This window comes from Salmo trutta, chromosome 23 (assembly GCF_901001165.1).
Source record: "Salmo trutta chromosome 23, fSalTru1.1, whole genome shotgun sequence".
Lineage (NCBI taxonomy): Eukaryota > Metazoa > Chordata > Actinopteri > Salmoniformes > Salmonidae > Salmo > Salmo trutta.
In genome coordinates, this window is record NC_042979.1 from 24,806,755 (window position 1) to 24,831,831 (window position 25,077).

Below are 25,077 nucleotides of genomic sequence, written 5' to 3' on the forward strand. Positions count from 1 at the left end.
AAGATCCTCCCGTGTAGTTCTGGGCTTATTCCTCACCGTTCTCATGATCATTGCAACTCCACGAGCTGAGATCTTGCATGGAGCCCCAGGCTGAGGGATATTGACATTTCTTTTGTGTTTCTTCCATTTGCGAATAATCGCACCAAATGTTGTCACCTTCTCACCAAGCTGCTTGGCGATGGTCTTGTAGCCCATTCCAGCCTTGTGTGGGTCTACAATATTGTCCCTGACATCCTTGGAGAGCTCTTTGGTCTTGGCCATAGTGGAGAGTTTGGAATCTGATTGATTGCTTCTGTGGACAGGTGTCTTTTATACAGGTAACAAGCTGCGGTTAGGAGCACTCCCTTTAAGAGTGTGCTCCTAATCTCAGCTCGTTACCTGTATAAAAGACACCTGGGAGCCAGAAATCTTTCTGATTGAGAGGGGGTCAAATACTTATTTCCCACATTAAAATGCAAATCAATTTATAACATTTTTGACATGGGTTTTTGTTATTCTGTTTCTCACTGTTCAAATAAACCTAACATAAACATTATAGACTGATCCTTTCTTTGTCAGTGGGCAAACATACAAAATCAGCAGGGGATCAGATACTTTTCCCCCACTGTATGTTATATATTACACACATACACAAGTATGTGGACACCCCTTCAAATGAGTGGATTTGGCTATTTCAGCCACACCTGTTAATGACAGGTTTATAGAATTGAACACACAGCCATGCAATCTCCTTAGACAAACATTGGCAGTGGAATTGGCCTTACCGAAGAGCTCGGTGACTTTCAACGAGCTGTGCCAGTCAACTGTTATTGTGAGGTGGAAACGTCGTAGAAGTGGTTGGCCACACAAGCTCACAGAACGCGAGTGCTGAAGCAGTGTAAAAATCAGTTGTCCTCGGTTGCAACACTCACTACCGAGTAACAAACTGCCTCAAAGTAACGTCGGTACAATATCTTCATCGGGAGCTTCATGAAATGGGTTTCCACTAAATGTTCGACCAGCAGTTGTCTACATACTTTTGGTCATGTAGTGTGTATCGTTTTTGTACCACACGGTGGAGCCAGAAATCATCAAGGCTATATTCTCCTATGCCAAGAAAGGGCAATCCCATGGCAAGTTTGTTTCAGTTATGCTCCGAAAAGCTATTTTCTTTTGTGAATCTTCAGGAGGACATAATACAACCGTTTGTTTGAGAGGGTCCATCACCCCACAGCATTTCACCCACCGGCCACACGGTGTCTGCCCAACTGCATTGGTCCGTCAGGATTTTTGCTAACTATCACAACGATACCCCGGTTCTGTTTCTCTATGTAGCTAACCGGCAACATCAGCGATACTTCATACCTCAAGTGGCTAGCGCGCGGAACACCATTAACGTTAGTTGACAGTTGCACTTTATGACAAGGTAAGTTTTTGTGCGACGATTAGCTAGTAAGTATTTCTACCAACCATCACGTTAGGGGTCGAAGGATTGTTTTTGTGAAGCGCGAGCGCCGCTTTTTCCCCAACATATTTCTGTCTGGTGAAGCTAACTAAGTTGGCTAGCTCTACAACCAAATACAACGATACGTGGGAAATCTGTCAAGGTGTATTGAAAATGTAACGTTTTAATATCGCTTTTATAAATAAGCATTTAGCTAAAACATGACCTTATTTAGCAATAAATAGCCTAAACGATAGCTAAACTATTTTAAATTGTAATCTTCTTTAGGGTTAGCAAACTAGCCATTAGCTATTAACTATAACGTTAGCTATGTAACATCCTGTACAGCAGTAACGTTTGCTGTTGTGAATGTGAACCTTGCATGGTTCTCTGTTTTGTCTGTTGGTGTGTGCATGTACAGGTTATAAGCATCTTCCTCAGAATGAGCCACCTGGGTACTGAATTGTGGGCTTGCAGAATAACGTTGACATTTAATGCAAATTACTTCCCATTCAATTGTCAACAGACCATATCGATAAGTCATAGGCACTAAGTTCACATCATGATATCAAACTTGCCAAGTGTTTGCTTGCAACAACTGTTTGGTCAAGTATATTTGAAATAGGGCTAATGGGTTCCCAGATGTTTAGCCGTCAATCCCATTGAGTCCACTGCATAAATATTACAGTAGTTACATCAGCTATAGTCTGCTTGAGAGAGGAGACTCCTCTTGCCATTCACAGGGGCATATCTGGTCTCGGGCTATAGATCAGTGACAGGGTTGATCTGTTAATGATGTTGAGAATACTCCTCTGCTACAGATGGCCCTGTGTGAGTGGTGTTGTCCTCAGATTGAGGGAGTTTTATGAATAGAGAAAATGTGAAAGAGTGTTGAAAAAGAGTCAAGGAGAGAGCAAAATAAATCTACTCCAAGACTGGTGGTAAAGAGAGAGGGATGGATAGGAGAAAGGGGGCCACCTGGAGGGGGCTTCTCTTCCCTCACACATTTTCCTCATTGTGATCTTGACTTGGGGACGAGTGTTTATCTTATTCTGCCTGCTTTGATTTTCTTTATCTATGTGGCACACTCAGCTCCCACACCCCTGAAAGGCAGAGTCAACATCAGAACAGATAATGGGCTAAGATTGGGGGGGGGGGGTACTTGAGATAGAGGTAAACAATCTTGGTTGGCTAGAATAGATAACCAAACCCCTTATGGAGGCTTCAATGAGTCCAACTGTTCAGAGATGCTGTTTCTGATTCCAGCCATATTTGGAGTTGTTAGCACATGGAGAAACTGTATGCTAGTAACGTCATAGCCTGGCCTAAGTTCATACAGCTGTAGGTTGATTGGTTCTCAAGTTATGAACTTGCTCTGTGTTAGCATCATTTTACTAGGATTTGTTTGTTGGCACCTCAACTCATTTTGAGTTGAAAGAGCTAAAAAGTTGTTGCAGGTTGGAGTTCCAGGGGGGTCTGGCTCATCTTGCTATTTTGCCCATGAACAAGGTCAGGACCTAGGCTCTATGTCTGTCTACAGACCTGTGTTGTAACTGATAGCCTAAATGTCAGACATTATTGTTTTTTTCATCCTTCAAGTTCTCTGTGTTGAAAGGTGAAATATCATTTTATTGTGTGTTTTCTCTTAGCTGTCTGCTGTCCTGAGGTAGACCACTGATGGAGCAGCGGCCAATAGGCTCTGGGGACAGTCTACGTCATGTTTCCGTGTGTTTCCTCCTGGCCCTCTGCTGAGCCCCCGTCGCCCTGTGGCCATGCCCCTCTGCCCACACACACTCACACACAGCCCCTGCTGTGCAGCGGCCCTGCCCCAACAATGAACCCTCACCCCCACCCTGTCCCAGACTACATGGAGTCCCTCATCGTGGTGACCGAGTACGAGCCCGAGGAGGTGGAGGACATGGACAGCTCCGAGACCGGCGCACCCCTCTTCAGAACCCCCTCCTGCGACCAGCTGTCCCATGCTGTGGGCCGCCCCGTCGCCCTGTTCCCCAAGCCCCAGGAGCACCGGGGAAGACTAAACCTGTCGGACAGGAAGCTGTCCCTGCAGGAGCGCTCCCAGACGGCCTCGTCTCCCTGCGGCTCCCCAGGGCTCAACGGCCGCTTCATCTACCCCTCACTGCCCTACTCGCCCATCACCTCGCCCCACTCCTCCCCCCGGCTGCCCCGTAGACCCACCGTGGAGTCTCACCGCGTCTCCATCACTGACCTGCAGGTAGGCTACGGCCTTTTACCCTCCCACTTGGTGTTTTTAATAAAAACACAATTTTTGTGTTAGCCAAATTCTATGAACACACATCAGCTGAACATGTGCATTTGTCCCCAGTGGTAAATGAAGCAGCATACTGGTATAAAGGTTGAGTCTATGTGAAGGTAAGGTCCATGGTCTCATTAGATGCTAGCTTACTCCCCATTAGATCTCAGAAGCATAGTCCAGTAGACCCCATGTAGAGATGGTCTGTATCCCAAATAGCACTCTATGGTCTCTAGCTAGGTTGTTACCCTGCTCATTGAACACTTCTACACTTGACTGGATATAAACTAGCAGATCCCATTACTGATGGTTTGTACAGACTTCAATTTTGAATGTTTAGTCATGCTGACTTTTGGTAGTTTGTTTTCCAAGGTTATCCATAATGAAGGTTGTGTTGGTAAGCACATTGCTTTTACATGGATTGTTGGTTCTGCTAATGCCATACTTAATGTGATGATTGTTGCAGACCAAGAAAAATGCATTAGTCAGCCAATTTTCTTTTTTTTCTCTCTCTCTCAAAGGACTGTGTGCAGCTCAACCAGTACAAGCTCAAAGATGAAATCGGAAAGGTACTGTCGTCGCTCTTCAAAGAACTTCAGATTCAGATAAACTTTATTATACCACCAGGGGGAAATTCATTTGGTCATGTGCTTAAAAAGACGGTACATAAAACATGAAAACGCAGAAACTACACAATAGAATTCATTAAAATTGCCATACTGAAGCTACACATTTAAAGTGAAAGTGCAATATGCTGTATACTCACGGAACCAACAGACTATCTGTTGGTATTGGTATTTTTTTGTATTTTATTAGGATCCCCATTAGCTGTTGTAAAAGCAGTAGCTACTCTTCCTGGGGTCCACGCAAAACATGAAACATAATACAGAACATCAATAGACAAGAACACCTCAAGGACAGAACTACATACATTTCTTTTAAATGGCACACACAGCCTACATATCAATGCATACACACAAACTATCTAGGTCAAATAGGGGAGAGGCGTTGTGCCGCGAGGTGTTGCTTTATCTGTTTTTTGAAACCATGTTTTTTGTTAATTTGAGTAATATGAGATGGAATGAAATTCCATGCAATAAGGGCTCTATATAATACTGTACACTTTCTTGAATTTGTTCTGGATTTGGGAACTGTGAAAAGACCCCTGGTGGCATCTCTGGTGGGATAAGTGTGTGTGTCAGATTTGTGTGTAAGTTGACTATGCAAACAATTTGGGATTTTCAACACATTAATGTTTCTTATAAAAAGAAGAAGTGATGCAGTCACTCTCCTCAACTCTTATCCAAGAGAGACTGGCATGCATAGTATTTATATCAGCCCTCTGATTTACAGTTAAGAGCAAAACGTGCCTCTCTGTTCTGGGCCAGCTGCAGCTTAACTAGGTATTTCCTTGCAGCACTGGACCACATGACTGGACAATAATCAAGATTAGACAAAACTAGAGCCTGCAGAACATGGTTTTTGGAGTGTGGTGTCAAAAAAGCAGAGCATCTCTTTATTATGGCCAGACCTCTCACCATCTTTACAACCATTGAATCTATATGTTTTGACCATGACAGTTTACAATCAAAGGTAACACCAAGTAATTTAGTCTCCTCAACTTGTTCAACAGCCACACCATTCATTACCAGATTCAGCTGAGGTCTAGAACTTAAGGAATGATTTGTACCAAATACAATGCTCTTAGTTTTAGAGATGTTCAGGACCAATGTATTACTGGCCACCCATTCCAAAACAGACTGCAACTCTTTGTTAAGGGTTTCAGTGACTTCGTTAGCTGTGGTTGCTGATGCGTATATGGTTGAATCATCAGCATACATGGACACACATGCTTTGTTTAATGCCAGTGGCAAGTCATTGGTAAAAATAGAAAAGAGTTGAGGGCCTAGAGAGCTGCCCTGCGATACACCACACTTTACATATTTGACATTAGAGAAGCTTCCATTAAAGAAAACCCAGTTCCATTAGATAGATTGCTCTGAATCCACAATATGGCAGAGGTTGAAAAGCCGTAACACATATGTTTTTTCAACAACAGGTTATGGTCAATAGTATCAAAGGCTGCACTGAAATCTAACAATACAGCTCACACAATCTTCTTACTATCAATTTCTTTCAACGAAGCATCAGTCATTTGTGTCAGTGCAGTACATGTTGAGTGCCCTTCTCTATAAGCATGCTGAAAGTCTGTTGTTAATTTGTTTACAGTGATATAACATTGTATTTGGTCAAACACAATTTTTTCCAATAGTTTGCTAAGAGCTGGCAGTAAGCTTATAGGTCTGCTATTAGAACCAGTAAAGGCCGCTTTACCACTCTTGGGGAACGGAGTTACTTTGGCTTCTGTCCAGGCCTGAGGACAAAGACATTCCTCTAGGCTCAGATTAAAGATATGACAGATAGGAGTGGCTATAGAGTCAGCTACCATCCTCAGTAGCTTTCCATCTAAGTTGTCAATGCCAGGAGGTTTGTCATTATTGATCGATAACAATAATTTTTCTGCCTCTCCCATACTAACTTTACAAAATTAAATCTTGCAATGCTTTTCTTAAAAAAAATGTATGCATGAATACAGTTGCTCACTGTTCGTTGTTGGCATTTCCTGCCTAAGTTGGCCCACTTTGCCATTGAAATAATCATTAAAATAATTGCCAACATCAAAAAGTTTTGTGATGAATAAGCCATCTGATTCAATGAAAGATGGAGTTGAATTTGTCTTTCTGCCCATAATTTCATTTAAAGTACTAAAGTTTTTTTCCATCATTCTTTATATACTAATATTTTTAACATCATCGATATAAGAGTCACAGCAAAATCTTTTGTATGATCTCGTATATACTATTTTAGGCCCAGCTGTTGGAACTTTGGCTTTCCTGGATTTAGCCACTATATTGTGATCACTGCATCCAATGGGTACGGATACAGCTTTAGAACAAAGTTCTACAGTAATAGTAAACATGTGATCGATACATGTGGATGATCTTGTTCCTGTAGTGGTGTGAACACCCTGGTAGGTTGATTAGTAACCTGAACCAGATTACAGGCACTGGTTACAGTAAGAAGCTTCCTCTTGAGCAGACAGCTTGATGAAAAACCAGTCAATATTCAGGTCCCCAAGAAAGTAGACCTCTCTGTTTACATCACATACTGTACAGTATCAAGCATTTCCCACATATTATTTAGATACTGACTGTTAGCACTTGGTGGCCTATAGTAACACCCCAAAAGAAAAGGCTTTAGATGTGCCAAATGAACCTGCAACCACAACACTTCAATAACACTTGACATAAGATCTTCTCTAAGTATTACAGGGATATGGCTCTGAATATATATATATATATATATATATATACATACATACATACAGCAACACCTCCCCCATAAGCATTTCTGTCTCTTCTATAAATGTTATATCCTTGTATTGCTACTGCTGTATCATCAAATGAATTATATAAGTGAGTCTCAGAAATGGCTAATATATGAATGTTATCTGATGTTAGCAAGTTATTAATTTGATGAACCTTATTTCTAAGGTTACATATATTAATATGGGCTATTTTCAGCCCTTTCCTGGGTAGCTTATCAGATATAGACATAATACTGAAAAGAGCAAGCAAAGCAAGAGAAAAAATATACATTCAGCAGTCCATTCATCTCTGTGTGTGTGGGTGCGTGCACACGCATGTGCACGTGCTGCGGGGTTGAAGCTACGAACCCATAGGCTTGGCTCTCTCATCCCTTCCAGGCTTCTGGGAGGGAGGGTGGACGATGAGCCTGTCTTAGCGGATGTAAGCAATGTCCCCATGCGCTCTGGCAGCTTTCATGGCTGGGATCAGTTCTTTCCTCTTCTGGTGCTCAGCTTCAGGATAGTCATTGAGGAAGATATACATTCCTTTCAAGTTCTTGGCTCTTTCCAGAACAGCTACCTTGTCCTTGAACCTCAGGAACTTGACCACTATCAGCCTGTGCTTTCACCTTAGCCGGTGGTATGTTTTCCAGTCCTGTGGGCGCGCTCCACCTTAAACTTCCTGTGGTCCATCTTCAATTTCTCAGAGATCATTTCCCTCACTTTGTCCTACGACGCCCTCCAGGTATCATGTGGAGATTCTGCAATTCCGTCCACAACCATGTTGTTCTGCCTTGATTGTCCCTCGAGATAAATCAGATTATCTCTAATTTTTATCATGGATTCACACACAGAACTGATGTCCTCTCTCAATGACTTTCAGATTACTGTCATCTTGCCGTTCTCCTGTTTCAACTCATAGAGCTGACCCTGGGAGAACTGCAAACTGTTCTTAGTGGCTTTTGGAATAAGAGTCCCCATTTCTTTCCGTTTTGATTTTATTTTGAAGAAGTCCCCATTCCTCTATCTATTTCCCACTGCATGTTAAAAAGATGGAGGATCATTAAGGGGGCAGTTGCCATCATTCTCAGTTCTCCTTGCCAGCCTTGTCCTCATTTCAAATTCCCTGAAAATCCATAGCCCAGGGAGAGTTAGAGGAGGATGAAAGGCTGGTATAAATAGCCCTAGTCTTCTGTCCTCTCCTTGAGTAGTGTGCATGGCACTGAGTGGGTCTGTTCTGTGTGGAGTAGTAGACAATGGGAGCCTGTCAGGATGGAGTTGGAGAGAGTTGTGTCCTGCTATCACCTCATCTCTAGTCTGGGATGGGCTTCCTGCTGTAGCCCCAATCTGTTCTCCCAGCTGGGACCTGCACGTGTGTGTGAAGGAATAGACTTTCCAACTAATTTGGCTAAGCTCTGTATATGTGTGTGGGTAGAGAAGCTTGATAGACAAACTAGATTGTGTTGCACTAATTAGGCACAAATCTAAGATGTGGGTGGGTAGATTTGAATTGGACTGTTGATTTTGAAGCTGCTCCTCATTGAGAGTACTCAGTCCATACATTTTACATTTACATTTTAGTCATTTAGCAGACGCTCTTATCCAGAGCGACTTACAGTAGTGAATGCATACATTTCATACATTTAATTGTATACATTTTTTTTGTGCTGGCCTCCCGTGGGAACTGAACCCACAACCCTGGCGTTGCACACACCATGCTGGCGTTGCAAACACCATGCTCTACCAACGGAGCCACATACATTTCCGATGGGTCAACTTGGATTAGCTATTCTGTGCGTGCGTGCATCCGTGTTTGTAGTTTTTAATTTGTGTGGATGATTGACAGCTGCTGAATGTCACACTCTGTCTAACTGTTCTCCTGTTCTCTGACAAGGGCTCATATGGTGTTGTCAAGCTGGCCTACAATGAAGACGACAACACCTACTATGTGAGTCCTGCTGGCCACCATACACACACACACACTCTGTCGCACTGTCATCATTAGGACTGATTGCTATGTAGTGTTGTCACGATACCCTTATCGCCATGCTCAGAGGTATCATGGCAAAGAAACAACATGAAGCGGACCAAATTTTCTTGAGGAAAACAGCCCTAATGTTAGAAACAAGCAACCTTATGTTGTCACACAGATCACATGTTTATTTTCCAAGCTATATTACACAATATGTTACATACAGTAGTTTTTTTTTTTAAAGGACCAAAAATTTAGTCTGCTTTGTGTTTACCTTTTTGTCATGTAAAACCCGGTATTGTAGTATCGCGATACTGTTATCATGATAACCCTATCGCTATGAGGTGTGACAGTATGTGAAACATAACAGAGGCAATTGGTTGTTCTGTAGTTCTGTAATGTGTTTATTGTATTGTGTAAAAGTAGGGTAATGTTTCACATTTACTCCTTCCTCTATCCAGAGAAGCATTTAACTACACTCCTTTTTACTGTACCTCTCTCCATACTTTGATGTCAGACTTCTCTCCTCCCTCCCTCCCTCCCTCCCTCCCTCCCTCCCTCCCTCCCTCCCTCCCTCCCTCCCTCCCTCCCTCTCTTTCTCTCTCCTCCCCTCCTCCAGGCAATGAAAGTGCTGTCCAAGAAGAGGCTGATGAGGCAGGCAGGTTTCCCACGTAAGTACAGAGCCTAGGGCAGATAGTCAATCCATCAGGGAGTACATAGCCTAGTGCTTGGACGATTAACGCAAAATTACCGACATTGCCTTCCTCTTACCGAAGCATTTTCCGTACGTGAGTAGTTTTCTGTGATTTTGCTACACAACGTTCATGTACATTGTTCTAAAACCTATGCATTATGTTGATTCCTGCTTTGAAAGTATCTGCCTGGAAAGATGCAGAGCAGCAGGTGCAACCCAGGGTGTCAATAACACTTCGAAATTTGACGTTTAAGCAACTTAGAAATGTAACGTTTGGAGAAAGGTGGATAAACATCAGAATCGGAAGCCAAATTGGTAAAACCATGATCTTGTTGTACATCAAGTAGCCTAGGCCTAGCGCTGGAAAGTTTTTGTAGGACATTAGCCTACATTTACTGATAGATTCATTAATTAGCCTACATGGCTATATAGCAACAATATCATATGTAGAGTTAGCATTTGAGTTCCCACGTCCTCAAATGGTGAATAATATAGCCTATAGTGCAGTATGCACAAAGAGGTACCATAAGCCACCTCCAACGTAGTTTTAGAGAATTTGGCAGTACATCCAACCGGCCTCACAACCGCAGACCATGGGTAACCATGCCAGCCCAGTACCTCCACATCTGGGTTCTTCACCTGTGGGATCGTCTGAGACCAACGACCCAGGCACAAACTGTCAGAAACCTTCTCAGGGAAACTCATCTGTGTGTACATTGTCCTCACCAGGTTCTTGACCTGACTGCAGATCAGCGTCGTAAACTGACTTTACTGGGCAAATGCTCTTTACAGATTAATCCCGGTTTCAGCTGTACCGGGCAGATGGCAGACAACATGTATGGCATCGTGTGGGCAAGCGGTTTGCTGATGTGAACTTTGTGAACAAAGTACCCCATGATGGCGGTGGGGTTATGCTATGGGCAGGCATAAGATACGGACAACGAACACAATTGCATTTTATCTATGGCTATTTGAATGCACGTAGATAGTGTGACGAGATCCTGAGGCCCATTGTCGTGCCATTCATCCGCTGCCATCCCCTCATGTTTCAGCGTTATAATGCACGTCCCCATGTCGTTAGGATCTGTACACAATTCCTGGAAGCTGAAAATGTCCCAGTTCTTCCAAGACCTGCATACTCACCAGACATGTCACCCATTGAGCCCGTTTGGGATGCCCTGGATCGACGTGTATGACAGTGTGTTTCAGTTCCCGACAATATGCGGCAACTTCACACAGCCATTGAAGAGTGGTACAACATTACACAGGCCACAATCAACAGCCTGATCAACTCTATGCGAAGATGTGACGCGCTGCATGAAGCAAATGGTGGTCACACCAGATACTGACTGGTTTTCGGATCTACGCCCCAACTTCTTTTTTAAGGTGTCTAATGCATATCTGTGAAATCCATAAATTAGGGCCTAATGAATTTATTTAAATTGACTGATTTCGTTATATGAACTGTAATTGTAAAATCTTTGAAATTGTTTCATGTTGTGTTTTATATTTTGGTTCAGTGTAGTTACATTTATCACAATTTGACTTTTTGTCCATATCTCCCGGCTCTACTAGCTAGTACACTACTTTGGGATTCTGCTGCTGTAGGCCACTACACTCTCTTTGCTCCTGTCCACCTGCAGGGAGACCGCCCCCCCGCGGCGCCAAAGCAGCCCCTGAAGGCCCCCCTCAGCCCAAAGGACCCCTGGAACGGGTCTACCAGGAGATTGCCATCCTGAAAAAGCTGGACCATCCCAATGTAGTGAAACTGGTAGAGGTGAGGCTCTTCAATTTGGATGGCGTTTGTCCTCTTAACTCAAGCTCTTTGTGTACTGTCAATACAATATCATTGAGACTGCGTAGTCTGCACTGTGTCCTCGACCCTGTCAGTGATTGCAAGTTTACTTGTGTTTACCACAGACTGCTAGTAGTGTTCCTCTCACCTGCTTTCTTCTCCTGCCAGGTTCTGGATGACCCTGGTGAGGACCATCTGTACATGGGTAAGATTGGCCTGATTCTCTCTCTGCCTGGCAATCCGCATGCGCACACACACGTCCCACTCACGTCCTAATCAGACCTACACGCAGTTAAATTATTTCCCAAAGCTATTATAAATAGCGTTGTTGATGATGTAGTAATGATGGCATCTTTGTTCTGTTCACAGTGTTTGAGCTAGTCAAACAGGGGTAAGTAAACTTTTTTTTTACTGTAATCATTACAAGCTGGAACAAGCCCATTCTCTGAAGCACTGACATAGGGCCCTATAAAATATATATATATATTTTTGCCTGATTCTCAAAATTCAGTTCTCTTTCCAGGTTTCAGTTTTTCACAGTTTTTATGTTCAATACATTTAGTTGATTTCATGTTCAATACATTTAGTTGATTCTCTAGTATACTCAATACATTTTTTTAACATTGTTGAATTCTGTTTAATGTCTGGATAGCATGATTCCGTCTGCGTTCTCTGCATCGCAGGTTTTACAGTGCCCTACTGTAACGCTCTCTCTCTCTGTGTGTGTGTGTGTCTGTCTGTCTGTCTGTGGGTATATTTACTTGCGTAGGGCTGTGATGGAGGAGATGCCCACGGACAAGCCGCTGAATAAAGACCAGGCACGGTTCTACTTCCAAGACCTGCTCAGGGGGATTGAGTTCTGTGAGTGGGTTCTCTTCTCTAATCTCAGAACTGTCTGTTCTCTACCTCTCTTTAGACGCCCACTGCCTCCTTTCCCCGACGCACATCATCTCAGCGGCTTTTAGAGGCATTATTGCACTCAAACAGGACCTTATTCCCTATATAGTGCACTACTTTTGACCAGAGGCTTTACATTACATTTTCTTTTGACCAGAGCCTATGTGCTCTGGTCAAAGAAGTGCGCTATATAGGGAAAATTGGTCCGTTTGGGACGCACCCCAAGACTTACCACTAGCTCTGTTCTACCAGAGCAGTACAGACAGAGATTTGGAAGGAGGGAGATGCACTAGAAGCAGCACTCAAAACCTCTCTGCCTTATACTACTTAGTCAACCTCCCTTCACTAATAGACAAGGTAAGAATCCTTATGTACCTGTATCATCAGGATGTATTATACTAAGGCATGTGTGTAACAGATTGAGATCGTACAAAATAAATTCACCCATAGCTTGAAATGTTGCTAATTGTGGCATTAAATCAGATCCTTTTCAGTGGCGCAAATGGTTAGTATGCTGTCAAGCAGGTGTTCACAGGTGTTTGCGAGCAGAGAGTACCTAGTTCGAGCCATGGACAAGGACAGTGAAGGAAGCGATACTGTTAGCAGCACAGTGACGCCGGTTACATGTGTTGTTGTGGTTTTCCAGTGCATTACCAGAGGATCATCCACCGGGACATCAAGCCCTCTAACCTCCTAGTTGGGGAGGACGGTCATATTAAGATCGCTGACTTTGGGGTCAGTAACCAGTTTGAGGGGGAAGACGCCCTTCTGACAAGCACGGTGGGCACGCCCGCCTTCCTCGCCCCAGAGACCCTCTCCGAGACCAGGAAGAACTTCTCTGGCAAGGTGAATGTCACCCCTTGGAGGGCTCTTTGGAAATGAAATATTTTCCTCTGGAATTCCCATAGGGCAACTCGTATGGGACAATTGAATGATATGGGTTTAAGTCAATTTCTGTTTCTTCTTGTAGGCATTGGATATTTGGGCCATGGGAGTGACGCTCTATTGTTTCGTGTTTGGAGTGGTAAACCGCTAACCTCTTTCCTTAACTGTGATGCACATATAACCTCACAATCCACATCGCATAATGCAAGGTCAGGTTTAACACTGATACTGAACAGTTTAACGTTTACATTTTGATACATCATTGTTCACCTAACATGTTCACTTTTGCCAACTGAGTTGACTGTAATTTTACTAACATCAACAGTGTCCCTTTATGGATGAACGCATCCTTAGTCTTCATCAGAAGATCAAGACCCAGCCAGTGGAGCTGCCAGAGCAGTGAGTACTCCATTCAACTCTACTGGGAGTAATATGATCCATTCCAAATGGATGACCATAAGCATAAGTCTTCTTCTTGTTGTGGTCCTACAGTGCAGACATATCTGACGATCTGAAAGATCTGCTACTGAAGATGCTGGACAAGAATCCAGAGAGCAGGATATCAATACCACAGATTAAGGTTTGCTTCTTTGTGATTTTCTTAGTGTGTGTGTGTGTGTGTCAAAGTAAGTAATCTCAAGCAATGTTTCAGAAATCCATTATTTTATTCTGGATGAATACATTTGTGTGTATGTGTGTTTACATGATGTTGAGATTGTCTCTGCTCCTTCCAGGTGCACCCGTGGGTGACGAGGCACGGAGCGGAACCCCTCCCTCTGGAGGATGATAACTGCTGCATGCTGATTGAGGTGACCGAGGAGGAGGTGGAGAACTCTGTCAAACACATCCCCAGTCTGGCCACTGTGGTGAGTGGTGGGAGGAGGACACACACAGGTCACACTGCCCTGCCTTTAACACTGGATTAAACATGATAGCACTGGATTAATGGCTCAGAACTCACACCCAGGCTCCTTTTACAGCAGGCACGTTCTTACTGTCCTGGGACATGAGGTCAAAAAAAGTTTATTCTTTCAGTGAAATTCGGAACCGTTCCTTATTTTATCTAACAGATGGCATCCCTAAGTCTAAATATTGCTGTTACATTGCACAACCTTCAATGTTATATACCTTGGCTTCTTGCTGCCCTCGCGTAACAGGTAGTCAGCCTGCCACGCAGAGCGTTGGACTAGTAACCGGAAGGTTGCAAAAACGAATCCCCGAGCTGACGTAAAAATCTGTCGTTCTGCCCCTGAACAAGGCAGTTAACCCACCGTTCCTAGGCCGTCATTGAAAATAAGAATGTGTTCTTAGCTGACTTGTCTAGTTAAATAAAGGTGTAAAAAAAAACGGCCACAATCGGTGTCCAAAAATACCGATTGTTATGAAAACTTGAAATCGGCCCTAATTAATCAGCCATTCCGATTAATCGGTCGATCTCTAACTCAGAGATGTGTGGTCAGATCACTGATGTCTGTGTCTGTAGATCCTGGTGAGGACCATGCTGAGGAAGCGCTCCTTTGGGAACCCCTTTGACTGGGGCCGTCAGAGGACCGAGGACAGAAGCACCAGTCTGTCTGCACCGGGACACATGCTCACGTAAGTCCCCCTCTTAGGCCTTTTACACTGCTCTCTAGTCAGTGGATGAAAAGTATTTTATAAGCAGTTAGGGTTGCAAAATTTCGTTAACTTTCCCCAAATTCCCTGTTTTTCCAGAAATCATGGTTGGAGGATTCTGGATTTTCTGCTTTTTCTGGAAAATCTGGGAATTTGGGGAAAGTTACCAGAATTTTGCAACTCTAAAAGCAGCAGGGTTGGGGGCAATTCCATTTCAATCCTGTCTATTCAGGAAGTAAACCAAATTCCAATTCCAAGTGTTCCTCATTGAAAAGCATTGAAGAGAATTGGAATTTCAATGTACTTCTTGAATGGACTGGAATTGAAAATTAATTCCCCCTAACTCTGAAAAAGCAGTTGATGGTTTTTAACAATTGTCATGTAGCTTCATATAACTCTGGAGAAGCTCTGCTAGTGGCTTTTTTGTACATGGGCAACATTCCTAACTAATCTGATCTTGCAAAATGATGCTCCTTTTTATTCTTATTCAATAGAAGTAGGATGTCACATAGAGGGTTAAGATTTCTTCTCTCCCTGCGCGACCAATGATATGCTTGCCGGCACTTGCTGTGGCAGCCTCTTAATCTGTCTCCCCCCTCTCCTGCCCACCAGCAAAGGGAGAGCGGGCAATGATACTGCTACATTCATAGTCACCAAAGAAGGTAAAGGACTATGGGCCTGCCACGGCCTTGCCTGCCTATCTATCTCAGTACTATTTAAGTGATATGAAACACACTTAAGTCCATAGGCATGAATGGTGTTAGTTTGTCAAGTGCTCCTGTGTAACAGTTTAACATGGAGTCAATTAAATAATTATAGCCAATACACAGGGGTACTTGAAGCCATGTCTGGGAACCTCTTGCTGATCCCCAACTGCACTAGTATCTGTTATGAAGTGGGGTTGCCTACTACCGAGTGCAAATGTAGGTGTTTTTGGCCAAGTGTGAGCACAAACCGTCTACTTAGAATCTCATTGTCTAAACTCTGATTGTAATGAACTTCATGACATGATCAAGGTCAACCAGCCTGACTCAATCCTTGGCCAAGCACTACAGAATTGTAGCCTAAACACTTTGCCTGTGAAAACCTTGAATTAAATTTGACCAAAGTATCTGGTAAAAATAAAAATACACGGGTTACTGATTCCTCTGCATGCAGCACAACAATACCCTCCTCCCTCGCCCAAGGACATACCAATGAACTACTTTCATGTTTTTGTTTTATGTGTGTCTGACCTGAATGTTCAACTAACAGCTTGCTGAGTTCCCTCTGCTTGCTCTCTCCAGTTATGTAACAAGTAAATGGTTCCACTGAGTTTCCCAGCTAAACTGAGGTTAACTAACCATCTCTGCAGTGATAGAATTGACACAGGTACTTAGCACTGATGGCTGTATTGAATTCTGATCCTCTGATCTGTTTCCTAGGAAACAAGAGAGCATGGAGGGCATGAGAAGTATGGACCTGCCCTTCGTGGGAGAAGATGAGGCTCTTTCCTGATGCTGTGTGGTTTTTAAGCACGAGGGTTGGGGCATGCTAACGACTCGACTTGCAGTCCGCCCTCAAGCCCACCCTTCACTCACTGCTTTATCTTGTGGCGGCCACCAATGTTTTTTTTTTTTTTTAGGTGGACGGGACTGTTTGAAGAGCTCCAGGACTTGTATAGAGATGTGACTGGAGCCTGGACACCCTTCTGGGGGAAGCTCCCTGATTGTCACTCACTAACCCCTTGTCTGTAATGCATGCTCATGTTTCTAGTCATAGCATGCTCTGTCTCAGGCTTCTGATGTACAGGTCTGTTAGCCTAGGTACCTGTGTTTCTCCACCATTTGAAAAGGCTCTCACGTTTACTGCAGGGGTATGGGGGCGGAAGGGAGGGCGGGAGGGAGGGGGTGTTTGTGGATGGGTGTACATTTCAAAGGATGACTCCTGGCCCCCACATTTCAGCAGAGTACTTGACTATTTATGGTTGTCTGTACCACTCATCAATGTGGACAGTTTAGGAACATTCATGTTTTCAGTGGAAACCTGTATAGGAGAGGTTTATTGAGGTGAAAAAGGTTTACTACATTCATAGTATGCATGTGTCTGATTTCTCAATGCAAACATTGTAGAAGCGACATAAGTTGCACATTAATAGAATTAGTTGTTGCTGCACAATCTATTTGTTTTATTAATTAAGTCCTCACTAATGATTCATTGTAAAATGTCTCCCAGTTACTGCTACTGGTAAAGAGCTTTTGAAAACCTAATGAAACTAAATGTTTCTAATATATGTGTTTAGCAAAGGGGATGATAGTGTTGAAGCTGATATCGAAATCACGTTTGTTTCTTTTTATATGGTAATAGATTTACAGATCTCATTTTCAGAACACCGAAAAGAAAATGGTTATCATATTTTGTAAAGTAATAGCATTCATAGAGAAACAAACACCTATTAAACAAGTGCATTGCAATGTCATTGTGAAATTGTATCAATTACTGGCTCTTACAAATTCATTTTAATACCAAGCATAAAGCCTAGTGCGGCTGCAGACCTCTTGTACAATCTATGCATGACACATCTCTTATGGAAATGCTGGAATTAGTTTGACATGGATAAAGATGTCATCAGATATGGTAAGATACAAACGAGATGGTAGAACTTCGACATTGCCAGTAGAGTGCAATCTTTTTAAATTCTCAGCTTTTTCAAAATGTTTAGATGAGACCAAAGCGGTTGAATAATCTCCCCAGTTCTCTAGTGGCATGTGTTTTTAACCTCGCCCTTTTTACATATAGTTAGACAATGTTGGTGTACAGATCACTTCAGTCACTGAAGATGTTTATGATTCCATAAGATATTATTGAAACAACATTAATTCAACAATGAATGCTTCCACATAGTGATTATTTCAGCACCAAAGTGTCATTTTCTTGCATGTCACTGCTGTATGTGAAAACACTGAATTGTATGTTGTGTTTTTTAAGACTTACTATGCACTCTGTTGCAATGCTGGACCCTCTGTCAGCCTGTCATGTATGCTGTGTTGTTAGATGGTATCTGAGTGAGGAGGTCTCTGTATAGCTGACCACTTACAGTGTCTTCAGAAAGTATTCATACCTCTTGACTTGTTCCACATTTAGTTGTGTTACAGCTGGAATTAAAAATGAATTAAATAGTTATATTAAATTAAAAAAAAATTCTCACCCATTTACACACAAAATGTAAGCAAATGTATTGAAAATGAAGTACAGAAATAGCTCATTAACATAAGTATTCACTCCCTTCAGCCAATGCATGTTAGAATCACCTTTGGCAGTGATTACGACTGAGTCTTTCTGGGTAAGCATCTAAGCTTTGCACACCTGGATTGTAATATTGGCCCATTATTCTTTACAAAAATGTTCAAGCTCTTTCGAATTGGTTGTTGATTATTGCTAGACAACCATTTTCATGTTTTACCATAGATTTTCAAGCAGGTTTAAGTCACAACTGTAAAAATTCACTGTCTTCTTGATAAGCAGCTCCACTGTAGATTTGGCCTTGTGTTTTAGGTTATTGTCCTGCTGAAAGGTGAATTCATCTCCCAGTGTCTGGTGGAAAGCAGACTGAACCAGGTTTTCCTCTAGGATTTTGCCTGTGCTTAGCTCCATTTCATTTCTTTTTTTTATGCTGAAAAACTCCCGCCCTTAATGATTACAAGCATACCAATAACATAATGCAGCCACCACTATGTTTGAAAATATGGAGAGTGGTACTCAGTAATATTTTGTATTGTATTTGCCCAAAACATAACACTTTGTATTCAAGGCAAAAATGTAATTGCTTTGCAAATGTTTTGCAGTATAACTTTAGTGCCTTGTTGCAAACAGGATGCATGTTTTGGAATGTTTTTTATTCTGTACAGGCTTCCTTCTTTTCACTCTGTCAATTATGTTAGTATTGTGGAGTAACTACTATGTTGTTGATCCATCCTCCGTTTTCTCCTATCACAGCCATTAAACTCTGTTTTAAAGTCACTAATGGTCTCGTGGTGAAATCCCTGAGCGATTTCCTTCCCATCCTGCAACTGAGTTAGGAAGGACACCTGTATCTTTGTGGTGACTGGGTGTATGGATACACCATCTAAAGTGTAATTAATAACTTCACCATGCTTAAAGGGATATTCAATGTCTGCTTTTATTATGTTTACCCATCTACCAATAGGTGCTCTTTACAAGGCATTGCAAAATCTCCCTGGTCTTTGTGGTTGAATTTGTGTTTGAAATGCACAGCTTGACTGAGTGACCTTACAGATAATTGTATGTGTGGAGTATAGAGATTAGGTAGTTATTAAAAATCATGTTAAACACTATTATTGCACACAGTATGACCTTAACAAAGGGGTTGAATACTTATTGACTCAAAACATTTCAGCTTTTCATTTTAAATGTATTTGTAAACATTTTTAAAAACATAATTCCACATTGAGATTATGGGTTATTGGGTGTAGGCCAGTGACCAAAAATCGCAATTTAATCTGTTTTAAGTTCAGTCTGTAACACAACAAATGTAGAAAAAGTAAAGGGGTGTGAATACTTTCTGAAGGAACTGTACCTGTTTGTGAGATAGTGATCTAACCATCTTGTCAAATGTTTTGAAAATAATCTAACATTTAAATTATGGATAAGATACTGATGAAAATTACGAGATCAGTCCCCCTCCCCCCCCAAAAATCGAAATATTCTAATTCGGGATAAACACAGTCATGATTCACAATCAGGGGCGCAACTTTGGTTTTAGAAGTGGGGGTTACATAACTTTTCATTTTTTTTTAAATCCAGGGATAAACACTCCAAACGGTCTACCCAACTGCTCGGAGGCATCCGCATGGTCCTAAAGCACAGCACACTGCACCGTTGCCTCGTTTTGTATCACATTCCAATGATAAAACTGTGGGGGGACAAAAATGCAAATTCAGAATGTGGGAGGGACTTGTCCCAGTGAAGGTTGTGCCCCTGCTCACAATTAAAAGGCTACATCAGTTGAAGTGTTCTCTTTTCTCTTTGTGTCAAAATGTATAGTAAAAAATATGTTCTGATATAACCCACCATCATTGGTTTAAGTTAAACTGTTAAAAATGTCAAAGACAAACCATATTTTATCACCCCTCCACATGAAAGTGCTCCCTTCTAAGAACAACATATCGAAGAAGAGGTTGGGTTTGACTACAGGGTTAAATTAAGTTCTACCCCCAGAATGCTGTATGATATTTGTATTAATACATATATTTAATCTTCGCTTTTTGTTTCATCACAATCTGTGCCCTATTTTATAGAAAGGTCTAGGATTACCTTTACTGTCCATATCACACAATGTACTATGGTAAAATGTCATCCATTGTAGTGAGACGTTGGGGCCTCTACCCAAATGCATGCCAACATACTGTAAACATACCATTGAATTGTCATAGCATGACAGAGCTCACAAAACGGGAGCTTATAATGAACTATTCTATTCATATTGCATCCAGTTCTTTATTTGAATAAATTACAGTTGCCTTTCTGCAATGTGTGTCCTGTCTCTGTCACATTATTGTTGAGTTTTTTTTGCAGAATCGTATTGTGCACTTGTTTTTTCGGGCCATCATAGGTGTAATGCCCAATGATGTGTATACATTGGTAATGGCCAAATTTTATGTAGCTACATCAACTTTTACTTTACACAAAAATGACCACCAGAGTGCATCCTATCCCATTTCATGATACAGGATGCACTCTGCACATTCACTGCCTTGGTAAAAAAATAATACTTCTTATTAATCAAGATAAGCCTAATAGGTGAATGTATTATCAGATTTGTACAAACCAGCTTCAAGCAAACTTGTTGAATGTCTATGGTACATTTATTTCATGTAGGGAATAGGGATTTTCGTGTTCTGTAATAAATTAAGAGTCGTTAATTTATTATAATATGATATTCAGATCAACATTTTGGGAGGACATCTAGACTTGCTATACATACGTGAAAATGTTAAGAGAACAAACGGTTCTTCAGAATATGAACGTTTCTCATTGCGACAGTGGCAGCTGTCTGTGTTGTGGTTGGTGTGGTGTGTGGGAGGGAAAGAGAGCCACTAGGCAACACTTTCATCGGTCTCACTTTTTACGGAGTGACAGGATGAAGCGCAGTGAGCCCTGTAATTGTAGGGTGTTCCCAAGGCAACAGATAAGGCATGCATTTCGTCATCCTGTTTGGGTTCAGTTTCTGAAAAACAACTGAGACTGACGGTGACAGATTGAGACTGACGCATTGATTGCTCTGTTTGGTCGAGACCCGCATGAACGCAGTAACATTTAAAGTGTTGCGGCGCTCGCGCCATTCTAGTCATTGCATCTTCTATGGGAAATATATATTTTAATCTATTACGCAGCCGAGGAAGTTCATTGAAGAAAACGCTTGTCTACACAAGTTTGCCGCAGTAAGTAGCATATACATGTAAAACTTGACAGTGGCTATTTTGTAGCCATCAATTAAAGCCTATAGTTTACAAAGTTTACAAATATCACCTGTTAACATGATTTGTTTTACGCTTTGAACGCACGCACACTTGCACATTTTTATCTTTTAGCTCAGTTCCAATATATTTCCCCCGCTGCTATGCGTTCACAGTAGCCGACGTCCAAATGGGAATCATGTGAAGAATTTACTTGTGATTGAACATACAAGACACAAACTAGGATACACCTCGGAATGATAGGTGAACTTGAGAATGATATCATATCCCAATAAAATTAGAAATCTTATGCTGTATCATGCAACAGTTTATTATATCCTTGGCATACACTTACACATCCTAAAATATAATACTTTTTATGGCAAGTAGGGCTTAATAACTAGTCTGAACCTTAAAATACCTGTAACTTGATCATACATGAGTAAGTGCCAGTGGCGGTTGGTGTCGTTTAAGGTAAAGGAGGATGACACTTTTTTTTAATGAACATGGCCTTATTTCTATTACAGCACATTGGATGACTGTCATTCATATGCCTTACAAAAAAAGATTGCAGTCAGAATGCAATATTACTACAGTTAGAGTGCAGTTTAACTGCAGTATTCTGCAAATACTGTGTCCAAAATATAACTTTTTTTTTTATTGCAGTAATTTTGCATTGTAACTGCAGTTACAGTGCAGTTCAACTGCATTACACTGCAGTTATTCTGCAGTCATTCTGCAATTACTGTGTCCAAAATACCACAGTTGACTGAAGTTACTGCAGTTTCAAAACGGCAATCTTTTTTGTAAGGGACTCCATTCACCCAGCTCAATGTAACATCGATAGGTTTAGGCTACTACATGATACTATAATTTTCCCTGTACCCACTGAGGTTGCTATAACCTAGCCTATGAATGAAAGTTTACAACGTAACTTTTTTTACAACAACAGGTCAAGAGATTTGAGTAATCAAGGTGACAGACAGTGACACATTCAATACCGCTTTGCACACACTTTCTTGCATCTCTAGCTGATCTAGGGTGTAATCATTACTCCAACAGTTTCAAACAAGAGTTTCTATTGGACAAATTCAGGTATGTTTTCGGTTGAAGAAACTTTTTTTTCAGCAGAATCGGCACAATGAATACACCACTGATCACAAGCAAACACAGTTCACTTTCATAGCAGCCACATACAAACAGCTCGTTGTATATATAATTCCTTCTCGCATCTATCTATGCACTCTCTTCCTCACCTTTTCCCTTCGCTTGTCGACTTCAGGGCACAACACATTAGATGTCTGTGACCAGGCGAAAACTCTTTCCAAGCCAAACCTTTATATCATGACCCGCTACATACAGCCTACATTGTTGTCACGACATAGTCAACATAGGTACTAGAACTAACAAGTTAGTAATCCCGCTACAATCATGCAGTACAGTCAGCAGCGTGCAGTTACACCGGTGGGCCCAGGTGGCAATACATTTATAAAATCAAAAGCTTACCTTGACTTGGAAGACTTCCAATGTTGGATAGACATAGCCAGCTAGCTAACATATCATCCCTCTCTGTTTGAGCCTTGTGTTTGAGTAGGCTAAAATAGGTAGCTCTCTCCTGCTTCTCCTTAATTTTGGAAGAAATGAATTTGTTCAAAACTATTCAACTATTGTCTTTCTCTCTCTCTTTGAGGCATCTACTCATCACATTTTTTGCACTGCACTGCATTGCTAGCTAGCTGTAGCTTATGCTTTCAGTACTAGATTCATTTTCTGATCCTTTGATTGGGTGGACAACGTCAGTTCATGCTGCAAGAGCTCTGATAGGTTGGAGGACGTCCTCCAGAAGTTGTCATAATTACTGTGTAAGTCTATGGAAGGGGGTGAGAACCATGAGCTTACTAGGTTTTGTATTGAAGTCAATGTACCCAGAGGAGGACGGAAGCTAGCTGTCCTCCGGCTACACCATGGTGCTACCTTACTGAGTGCTGCTGAGGCTACTGTACTGTAGACCTTCATTGCCGAACAGTGTGTTCCAATCAATTATTTCGTTACATGTGAATATATTTAGTATAGTTTTATCTAAAAATGATAACTTTTTTTAATGTTTCACTATTCATTTTTTCTTCTGAAATTCACCGAGGAGGATGGTCCTCCCCTTCCTCCTCTGAGGAGCCTCCACTGGTAAGCGCTGAAACATGGAACAGGTGCTCTCTTGTTAGGTCCCTATATCATCCAAACTACACAAGTAGCCTACTGAAAGTGCAAATTCAAACCTGTTCCTTGCAGTAATAGTTTTATCACCAAGAGTGTGGAATGTTTCATGTGTTATGTGGTGTGGCAGTGACACTTGTTTGCATGTCTAATCACATTTGTCCCTGTCTGTTTGCTTTGTGTTCATTGTGTGTGTGTGTGTGGTCTGGTTTCTCTCAGCTGCTGGACAAGGCACTAACTTCTGCTGGTCTTGCTTGGGTTACACACACTGTGGGACTGACTGTGCACCTTGTCCCGTTCACCCCGACAAGATGCATATGAATAGCTTACTGAATCGATGGAGTAAGTAATACACTCTTCTAGTCCAACCATAAGCTCCTAACAGCATACTTACTACTTTCCTCCTTCTTTTGCGCTCAATTCCTCACGTTTTCCCCCCAAAATATTATTGGGCCCACTCAAATATAATTCTAAAGGGGGCAGCCTTCTTATTGGTCAACAATAGACAGACCATCTCTTGTTGTCAAATTGACTGGCTCCAGCAATTCTCTTGTTGTCAATTCAATAACGGATTAGTTAATTTGAGACCAGTGAGACGGTTTGTTTTTGAGTTGTTACTTCTAGTACCTTTAACACGTTTTCCTCCCTTGAAAGAAAATAATTGGAGAAAAGCTCTTGTTGAATGTGATTGCATTGCTTTAATCCTATATCTGTGCACCCCATGATTTTCCATTGCTTTAATCCTATATCTGTGCACCCCATGATTTTCCATTGCTTTAATCCTATATCTGTGCACCCCATGATTTTACATTGCTTTAATCCTATATCTGTGCACCCCATGATTTTACATTGCTTTAATCCTATATCTGTGCACCCCATGATTTTACATTGCTTTAATCCTATATCTGTGCACCCCATGATTTTACATTGCTTTAATCCTATATCTGTGCACCCCATGATTTTACATTGCTTTAATCCTATATCTGTGCACCCCATGATTTTACATTGCTTCAATCCTATATCTGTTCACCCCATGATTTTACATTGCTTTAATCCTATATCTGTTCACCCCATGATTTTACATTGCTTTAATCCTATATCTGTTCACCCCATGATTTTACATTGCTTTAATCCTATATCTGTTCACCCCATGATTTTACATTGCTTTAATCCTATATCTGTTCACCCCATGATTTTACATTGCTTTAATCCTATATCTGTGCACCCCATGATTTTACATTGCTTTAATCCTATATCTGTGCACCCCATGATTTTACATTGCTTTAATCCTATATCTGTTCACCCCATGATTTTACATTGCTTTAATCCTATATCTGTTCACCCCATGATTTTACATTGCTTTAATCCTATATCTGTTCACCCCATGATTTTACATTGCTTTAATCCTATATCTGTTCACCCCATGATTTTACATTGCTTTAATCCTATATCTGTGCACCCCATGATTTTACATTGCTTTAATCCTATATCT

At 41.6% G+C, this 25,077-nt stretch overlaps 2 protein-coding genes across 4 annotated transcripts in view; both read left to right on the plus strand.

Annotated features, from left to right (window-relative positions):
- Nucleotides 1-1,012: 1,012 nt before the first annotated feature.
- camkk2 (calcium/calmodulin-dependent protein kinase kinase 2) lies at nt 1,013-17,377 on the plus strand. 2 transcript variants are annotated; one of them, XM_029709589.1, is made up of 17 exons: nt 1,013-1,405; nt 3,073-3,656; nt 4,217-4,264; nt 8,957-9,010; nt 9,654-9,705; nt 11,372-11,505; nt 11,692-11,728; nt 11,893-11,914; nt 12,293-12,384; nt 13,067-13,266; nt 13,391-13,444; nt 13,631-13,704; nt 13,798-13,885; nt 14,040-14,171; nt 14,789-14,901; nt 15,532-15,581; nt 16,344-17,377. In XM_029709589.1, exons 2-17 carry the CDS (start codon nt 3,141-3,143, stop codon nt 16,367-16,369), a joined length of 1,692 nt encoding a protein of 563 aa, XP_029565449.1. In that variant the 5' UTR covers nt 1,013-1,405; nt 3,073-3,140; the 3' UTR covers nt 16,370-17,377. The 2 variants fall into 2 exon arrangements, with proteins under 2 accessions (XP_029565449.1, XP_029565451.1); XM_029709591.1 differs by lacking the exon at nt 15,532-15,581 and having other exon boundaries at nt 1,019-1,405.
- A 3,640-nt stretch (nt 17,378-21,017) lies between these two features.
- The window catches only part of LOC115159655 (dual specificity testis-specific protein kinase 2), a 29,426-nt gene continuing 25,366 nt past the window's right edge, over nt 21,018-25,077 (plus strand). Inside the window, exons 1-3 of one of the 2 annotated variants that reach the window (XM_029709592.1) lie at nt 21,018-21,359; nt 23,518-23,555; nt 23,805-23,927. In XM_029709592.1, the coding sequence (XP_029565452.1) occupies nt 23,897-23,927 (31 nt within the window). In that variant the 5' untranslated portion in view covers nt 21,018-21,359; nt 23,518-23,555; nt 23,805-23,896. The remainder of the gene's footprint in view (nt 21,360-23,517; nt 23,556-23,804; nt 23,928-25,077) is intronic. The other variant, XM_029709593.1, reaches the window with a different exon arrangement.